The following is an 8,795-nucleotide window of genomic DNA, read 5'->3' as shown; positions in this document are numbered from 1 at the left end:
CAAGATCGTAATCTGGTATGGAGGTCTGTGGATATGTCTCGCGCTCCTGCCGGACCGAGGGTCTTGGCTTAACCGCCCGGACCGCGAGGAAGAAAACCTCTATAAAAAATCACCCCGAATCCCAAGCGGCGGCGCACGCGAGGATGCATGGCCGATGGGTAGTTCGGTCTCGAGGTGCGACCCCCGCCAGAGTACCGGCCGACACTCTGTGCGGGTTACGCTAGGCGCAGGTACAGGGGCACTGCCTGGGCGGACCAACCTTTCCCCCCATACTCGTGGGACTCAGCATGGATAATTCAATTTTAAAACCCCAAAATTCTTTTGACGAGATTGCCTACTCCGGTTCCGGCCGGGAGGCGGAGGTCGGCAGGTGCAAACCCAACGACGGAGACGTTGTGCAGGAGATTTCGGGCGAGAAGCCCATGGAGGGAGTGGCCCGATCATCTGTGGCCACAGAAGTCGATAGCGACTCGGTGGGAGTGTCTCTTCCGTCCGGAGTAGGAGGCTCTGGAGAAGACATTCCCGCTCCATCGACAGTTGCTCGCTCAATTTCTCGAGCGACACTGACGAGCCGGTGCCCAAGGCGCAGACCACCGACGGCCGAGGGAGAGGGCGTCCTCCTCCGTCGGAAAATACGTCGGCCTCAGACAGGCGCAGCGCGAGCGTGACAGGCTCAAGCGCGAGGAAGCACGCCAAAAGGCCGAAGAGGACCTGGAGGACCGACTTAAATTCGTCAAGTCGCCGGTGCCTCCGCGGGTAGATACGGACGAAGACCAGCCCGTCACGAAGGAGGACCTAGAAGTGCGGGCATGTGGTGCGCGCATTGTATATCACGCAGCCGGAATCAGAGGTCGTTGCCCGTCTGGAGTGTGAGGTGAAAAAGTCGCGCGAACACAGTGCCCGCCTCGAGGCGAGCATGAAGCTCATTCAAGAGGAGAATACAGCCCTCCGCCGCCGGCTCGAGGAACTCGAAGCGTCTGCGAGCAAAACGTCAGCAGAAGAAATGTGGGCTATGGTAGAAGCGAGGGTCCAGGCCAGAGTGGAGTCAGCCCTGATGGGACCAGCCCAGAGGCCCGCTCTGGCCCACGAAACAAGGACGTCAACTGGGGATACACAACTCCCCGTGTCGGGAGGAATTGTAGGAGGCCCTCCCAGCCCAAGACCAAGAGGGAGAAAGGAAAAGGGACGGGAAAGAAAACAGTCCCCGTTCCCCCAATCCCCACTCCAGTAGCAGGACCCTCCAGCGCCCCGCCACAAACAGTCGCAGGTCCTCCGCGGCCACAGCGAATGAAGCGGCATCAAGGACGAAGAGGAGCCCTGAAAACAGGGAAGGAAGGCGACGGCGCCAGGGAAAAAGGCGGCGCTCAACCCCAAACCCCTCCAAAGGAAAAGAGGAAGAAGCCGGCCCCACAAGCGCAACCTGCACCGGAGCCCCGCCCTCTGCCGCCGGCCCCCGCATCGATGGAGACGCCGTGGGTAGAAGTGGTGGGCCGAAACAAGAAGAAGAGGAAGCCCGCTGCAGCGGTGAACACCCAGCCGCGACAGCCGGCGCGCCGGGCTGAGCCAAAGTTACGACCGCCACGCTCCGCAGCGGTCGTCATAACGCTGACTCCTGCGGCGGTAGCAAAGGGCCTATCTTATAAGCAGGTCCTTACGGACGCCCAGGCGAGAGTTGACCTCACCGGCCTTGATATCAGCAGGTTGAGGCCAAAGTTTGCGGCCACGGGCGCCCCAATGTACGAGGTGCCCGGGGCCAACTCCGAAGAGAGGGCCGACTCCCTTGCCGCAAGGCTGAGGGAGTGCCTCGGGTCGGAGGATGTGAAATATCCCGACCCACAAAAGACTGTAGAACTGCGGCTGACGGAGCTGGACTACACGGCCACTCCGGAGTCAGTCGCAGCGGCCCTCTCAAGGCCGGTGAGTGCTCCTCGGAGCTAATTAAAGTAGGGCAGATTCGCCCCGATCGGTCAGGTGTAGGGACCGCCTGGGTGAAAATGCCCATAAAGGCGGCCCAAAAAAGGTCAAGGGGGGCGGGCCGCATCTTAATAGGCTGGACCGCGGCTAAGGTGACCGTCCTAGAGTCGCGGCCAATGCGGTGTTTCCGGTGCCTGGAGTCCGGGCACGTCCGGGAGCGCTGCGACTGCGCAGTGGACCGCAGCGACCTTTGCTACCGCTGCGGCCAGGCGGGCCACAAGATCCGAGAATGTAAGGCCCCGCCGAACTGCGCAGTCTGCGCGGCCGCTGGCAGGCCCGCCAGGCACCGGCTCGGGGAAGGCTTGCTGCCCCCTCCCGACGCAACCGGCGCCGCCCCCAAAGAAGGAATGCGCCGCGGCTGAGGTTCTGTCCCAGCCGCAGGCGGCGAGCCCACCGCAACAGGCAGTGGCCGAGATGGACGTGGAGGAGATCGCCCATCAATAATGGACCTAAGTTTCCTCCAGGCGAACATCAACCACTGCGCCCGCGCCCAGGACCTGTTGTCCCAAAGCCTGGCGCAGTGGTCGGTGCAAGTGGCCGTGGTCGCCGAACCGTATTTTGTCCCGCCCGAGACAACTGGGTGGGGGGACATCGATGGGTCGGTGGCCATCATCACCCAGGGTGCCGCTGGCTCCCCGCCCTTCGCAAAAGTCGAGAAGGGCCAGGGATGCGTCGCGGCTCTGTTGGGGAATTGTGGATAGTTGGAGTTTATTTCTCCCCAACAGACCCCTGGCCGAGTTCGAATCTTTCCTCGTTCGGCTGGGGGCCCTGGTTGAGCAGGGCCAACCTCACCCGACGATCGTCGCCGGTGACTTCAACGCGAAATCCGCGGTCTGGGGTTCGCCGGCGACCGACGCTCGCGGTGAGGTCCTGGAGGAATGGGCGATCTCCGTCGGCCTGGCCGTTCTGAACAGGGGTCGGTGGACACGTGCGTGCGGCACAACGGCGGGTCAATTGTTGATTTGTCGTTTGGGTGCCCCGTCGTCGCACGTCGTGTCCGTGGCTGGAGGGTCCTCGTGGACGCGGAGACGCTATCGGATCATCGATATATAAGGTTCGATGTCGCCGCGCCCACGAGTCAACGTAACCAGCCCAGTGGTGGACCGAGTGCCCCTGGTCAGGACGGCCCGCGGTGGGCATTAAGGCGCCTCGACAAGGAGGCCCTAGAGCTGGCCGCTCTGGCAGTCTCGTGGCTCCCCGAGCCGGAGGGTCCGGTGAGGGTCGAGCAGGAGGCGGAGTGGTTCGGGGTGGCAATGTCGGACGTTTGCGACGCCGCCATGCCCCGGGCGCTCCGTCGTCCTCCGCGGCGGGAGGTGTACTGGTGGTCGGCGGAGTTAGCGCAGTTGCGCGCGTCTTGCGTGGCTGCGCGCCGCCGATACGCCAGGCATCGCCGCCGCCGTATTCGCGCACGAGACCATGAAGACCGGGAGCGGCAGCTCTACGGCCTCTATAAAGAGGCGAAGAGAGCGCTGCGGGTGGCCGTGCACAGGGCCAAGGTCGCGGCACGTAAGGAGTTTGTGGAGACTCTCGACGCGGACCCGTGGGGGCGCCCATACAAGCTCGTCATGAACAAGCTTCGTCCGGCGGCGCCTCCACTGTCGGAGAGTCTCCGGCCAGAACTTCTGGCCAACGTTGTCGCGGCCTTGTTCCCGGCCACCGAGGATACCACTCCTCCACCGATGGCGCCACCGGAAGTGGCGTCATCGTCGTTCTCGGCAAGGGATATCCCAGAGGTTTCGCCCGCGGAAATGCGGGCGGCAGTGTTTCACCGCCCCGGGTCTCGACGGCATCCCCGGGAAAGCCTGGGTGTTAGCCCTCGAGTACCTGGGGCCGCGGCTCCGTAGCCTATTCTCCGCCTGTATGGTGCAGGGCGTCTTCCCGGCGCGGTGGAAGACCGGGAAGCTCGTCCTGCTTAAGAAAGAGGGGAGACCCGCAGAGTCGCCGTCGGCCTACCGGCCCATCGTGCTGCTCGACGAGGTCGCCAAACTTGTTGAGCGTATTATACACGCGCGCCTCGTCGAGCATCTCGAGAGGGTCTGTCCAACTTGGCCGACAAACAGTTTGGTTTTAGGAGTGGACGCTCAACTGTCCACGCGATTCTGCGGGTCAAGTCGCAGGCGGAGGAAGCAGTGGCCAGGGGAATGGTGATTATCGCCGTCTCGTTAGACATTTCTAACGCTTTTAATTCGCTCCCCTGGCCATGCATCAATGAAGCACTGCGGTACCACGTGGTGCCGCCCTATCTCAGGCGTCTGGTGCGCGCGTACCTCTCCGACAGGTACGTGGTGTATCCGGGCGCCGACGGGTGGCACCGAAGAGCGATGTCGTGCGGTGTCCCACAGGGGTCGGTTCTAGGCCCTCTCTTGTGGAACATCGGGTACGACTGGGTGCTCCGTGGTGCCAATCTCTGGGGCGTCGACGTGACGTGTTACGCGGATGACACGTTGGTCACGGCGACGTCTAAGACCTTCCAGGACGCCGCGATCCTGGCGGCGGTGGGTACCGGCCACGTAGTGAGCCGAATCAGGCGTTTAGGTTTGAAGGTGGCCCTCGAGAAGACCGAGGCCATTTGTTTTCACGGGCCTCGGCGAGGCCACCGGCCGGTGCCCACATCGAGGTTGAGGGGTGCGGATTCCCATCGGCAAAACTATGAAGTATTTAGGTCTGATTTTGGACAGCCGGTGGGAATTCCGCGCCCATTTTGAAAAGTTGCGGACAAAGTTGTCCAGGGCAGCGGGCGCTCTTTCTAGCCTGCTGCCCAACCTGGAAGGTCCTGGTATCCCTTGCCGAAGGTTGTACCACGGGGTCGTGCGGTCCATGGCGTTGTACGGCAGCCCAGTCTGGGCTGACGCCCTGGGGGGGCGTTCTGTCGCCCTCCTGAGGGGCCCGCAGCGGGTCGTAGCGCAGCGGGCCATACGGGCGTACCGCACGGTCTCGTACGAGGCGGCTTGTCTTTTGGCCGGATTCCTGCCCTGGGATCTGGACGCCAAAGCCCTCTCCGATACTTTTCATTGGAGGGAGGAGGCGTTCAGGAACGGGCAGCGTCCGGCCCTGAAGGAGTGGAGGCCAAAGGGCCTCCTTACGGCGAGCCGCCGTGGAGGAGTGGCGTTCAGGCTGGAGGCCCCGTCAGCGGGGCTTCGGGCCGTAGCGGCAGTGCGTCCTGTCTTTGCACAGTGGCTGGACAGGCGCCACGGCGCGGCGACATTTCGCCTGACGCAGGTGCTCACCGGGCATGGGTGCTTCGGGGAGTACCTGTGTCAGATAGTAGGCACGGAGGTGAGCGCCGTGTGTCACCATTGTGACAACTGCCCGCGGGATACGGCCCAACATACGTTGGAGTCTTGCCCAGCCTGGGACGATGAGCGCAGCGCTCTCGTGTCAGTCGTCGGAGGAGACCTCTCGCTGCCGGCCGTGGTCGCTTCCATGGTCGGCAGCCCGGAGGCCTGGCGTGCGGTGGCCCACTTCTGCGAGGTGGTCCTCTCGCAGAAGGAGAGTGCCGAGAGGGATCGAGAGAGGGAGGATCCCTCCCGCCGTCAGAGGAGACGTAGGAGGCGCCGGGTGGACGACTGACCGGCGTCTCCCGCCCTGTGGAATGGGGGCGTTTGGAGAATTCCACCACGGTATCCCCTGCCTGTCGTAAAGGCGACTAATAGGGGCCACGAAGGGGTCGTCGGCGGGCAGCAGGGGCTGCCCGTCCTAGTGCGCGCATGCACTTTTCAGTGCGTGTAGTGCGTTCATCGCACACTATTCGGTTGACCCCGGGATGGACGGCAGCGTGTTGTTGGCCTCACGCTGCCGTAGACGCCGAGGGCGTCCTTCGGTGCGCGGGGCTTTTGAGCCCCCATAGGAGACGGGCCGCAAGGCGGCACCGCGCAGGGGCGGTTGCGGTCGCAGACTAGACATTTCAACGTCAGAGGAAGCCCGCAGCCGTCCCTAATGCGCCGAAGAGGGCCACCGCGGAGTTTTAGTTGGTATGCCGTGCGTTGTACATAGGTTAGGGACTCGGCCCGGCGGTCGCCCGAAGGTCTACATCAATTCCGGGCGGCGCAACGTCGGGTCGTAAGGCACGGTGACCCCAACATAACCGCTCAGTCGCCCCCCGCGAAGGCTGGGCGGTAGTAATAAGGCACTTTCTCCGCGAAACCAAAAAAAAAAAAAAGGTTAGGTTAGGTTGGGGTGCTAGGTCAGGAAACCTCCTCGTGGTGCACCCTGGGCAACGGCGCGTCGATCAGACCGATCAGGCTGATCTGCGCGCCGGCGAATATCCTGACAACGAGTTGTTGACGGTCGTCGCCTCTTGCGGCGGCCGCCGTCTAGTTACGCCGTCGGACAGTGTCGTCGTCGACTAGTCTCTCCGTCACTTGTGGCGTTGGCGAGTAGGCCCGCTGACGATATTTTCCGCCGTCGACTAGGACAACGTCGTGGGGCCCATCTCGGGCAGCTCCCGGTTCCGTCCCGGGGGTGTCGGCGGGCTCGGTGTGCGCTCACCCCGCCCCGAGCAGGCAGTGGGGGGGATTCTCCCTTTCATTGCCACCGTCATAAATCGTAACCCGGTATGGAGGTCTGTGGATATGTCTCGCGCTCCTGCCGGACCGAGGGTCTTGGCTTAACCGCCCGGACCGCGAGGAAGAAAACCTCTATAAAAAATCACCCCGAATCCCAAGCGGCGGCGCACCGCGAGGGGATGCATGGCCGATGGGTAGTTCGGTCTCGAGTGCGACCCCCGCCAGAGTACCGGCCGAAACTCTGTGCGGGTTACGCTAGGCTTACCCAGGTACAGGGGGCACTGCCTGGGCGGACCACCCTTTCCCCCACACTCGTGGGAACAATTATGGAATCACTTAATCAAAACAAAACCCCAATAATTTTATTAACGAAGTTGCCTTCTCCGGTTTCGACCGGAAAGGCGGTGGTCGAAGGGTGCAAGCCCAACGACGAAGATGTAGCGAAGGAGATAACGGGCGCGATGCCCATGGAGGTGGCAGCCGAATTCGCGCGGCCTTTGAGCCTTGACACGGACTCGAGCGAGAGTGGCTCTACCGTGAGGAGCAAAAAGCTCTGGAGAAGGAAGTCGCAAACAAGAAACAGCTTTTCGCAGCTCAGTCTGACCAGCGACACCGACGAACCGGCGCCGAAGACGCAGGCGATCGACGGCAGAATGAGAGGACGCCCGCCCTCAGTGGGCAAGTACGTCGGCCTCAAGAAAGCCCAGTTGGAGCGTGACAGGCTACAACGGGAAGCGGCGCGGAAAGACGCAGAGAAGGAGCTGGAGGACCAGCTGCAATTTATCAAGTCGCCGGTCCCCCCAGAATATCAGACACCGAAGAGGACCGTCCAGTACTCAAGGAAGACCTCCGTAAGTGCACCCAGGTTGTTCGCAATGTCGTGAGGAAGTCAGGCAACCTCAAAGGCACTTCCCAGAAAGCGCTTAACTGGGTCACGGACAAGATCGTGAAGTACGTGGAACAGCCTGAGTCCGCTGTCATTGCGCGCCTCGAGGAGGAAATAAAGAAGTGGCAGGAACACAGTGCCCGTCTTGAAGCCAACATGAAGGCCATGAAGGAGGAGAATGCCACCCTAAAACGACGCCTCGAAGACCTGGAGGCGTCCGCAAACAAGTCATCGACGGAGGAGATGCTGGCGATGGTGGAAGCGAGGGTCCAAGCCAGGCTCGAGTCGGCCCTGATGGGGCCAGCCCAAAGGCCCACCCTCGCCCACGAAAGAAGGACCGCCTCTGGGGACACAGAACTCCCCGTGACGAGCGGATATGTAGGAGGGGCGCCGAACACTAAACCGGCCAAGAGCAAAGGGAAAAGGAAAGAGAAGGGAACAGCCCAACGCGCTCCCGCTCCCGCCCCCCTCCCTGCCCCAGTCGCTGGGCCCTCCAGCGCGCCGCCACAGCCCGTCGCAGGGCCCTCCACGGCTCCGGCGAATACGTCGGCATCGACGGCGAAGAAGACCCAGGACCGAAGGAGAGAGACGCCGAAACAAAAGCCCCAAAAGGGCAAGAAGAACGGACCGCCTCCAGCCCAACCTGCTCCAGAGCCCCGCGTGCTGCCGCCAGCCCCGGCTAACGTGGACACGCCGTGGGTCGAGGTGGTCAGAAGAAAGAAGAAGGGGAAGCCGGCAGCAGCGCCAACAAACAGCACGCAGCCGCCGAAACCGACGCGCCGGAAGGAGCCAAAACTGCGGCCGCCACGTTCTGCGGCCGTAGTCATCTCTCTCACACCAGCAGCAATTGCGAAGGGCCTAACTTACAAGAGCGTCCTGACGGACGCCCAAAATAAGGTAGACCTCACCGGCCTTGAAATAAGCAAGATGAGGCCAAAGTTTGCGGCCACGGGCGCCCCAATGTACGAGGTGCCCGGGGCGAATTCTGAAGAGAGGGCCGACTCCCTCGCCGCAAGGCTGAGGGAGTGTTTCGCGGGGTCGGAAGATATCAAAATCTCCCGGCCCACGAAGACCGTGGAACTGCGGCTAAGTGAGCTGGACTATACAGCCACCCCAGAATCAGTCGCAGCGGCCCTCTCCAAGGCCGGTGAGTGCGCCGTAGAGGCGATAAAAGTTGGGCAAATTCGCCCTGATCGATCCGGTGTAGGGACAGCCTGGGTCAGGATGCCTATTAAGGCGGCGCAAAAGGTTAGGGGCGGCCCGCATACTTATTGGCTGGACCGCGGCTCGGGTGACCGTCCTCGAGTCGCGGCCGATGCGGTGCTTCCGGTGCCTGGAGTCCGGACACGTCCGGGAGCGCTGCGACTGCGCGGTGGACCGCAGCGACCTTTGCTACCGCTGCGGTCAAGCGGGCCACAAAGCCCGTGAGT

The 8,795-nt window shown here is 62.7% G+C and overlaps 1 protein-coding gene across 1 annotated transcript; it reads left to right on the top strand.

The window, feature by feature from the left end:
- Positions 1-287: 287 nt before the first annotated feature.
- LOC115454799 (caskin-1-like) lies at positions 288-8,462 on the top strand (the record flags this gene model as incomplete). The annotated part of the gene is given in 5 exon segments (XM_037446568.1): positions 288-504; positions 590-825; positions 898-1,665; positions 6,854-7,015; positions 7,201-8,462. Coding segments are annotated over 5 exon segments (2,645 nt in total), but the record flags the coding sequence as incomplete, so codon positions are not given.
- Between the last annotated feature and the right edge of the window lie 333 nt (positions 8,463-8,795).

Source organism: Manduca sexta, unplaced genomic scaffold (assembly GCF_014839805.1).
Source record: "Manduca sexta isolate Smith_Timp_Sample1 unplaced genomic scaffold, JHU_Msex_v1.0 HiC_scaffold_3200, whole genome shotgun sequence".
NCBI classification, from domain to species: Eukaryota; Metazoa; Arthropoda; class Insecta; order Lepidoptera; family Sphingidae; genus Manduca; species Manduca sexta.
The sequence above is the reverse complement of the archived record's forward strand: the minus strand, read 5'-3'. Positions and strand labels throughout refer to the sequence as shown.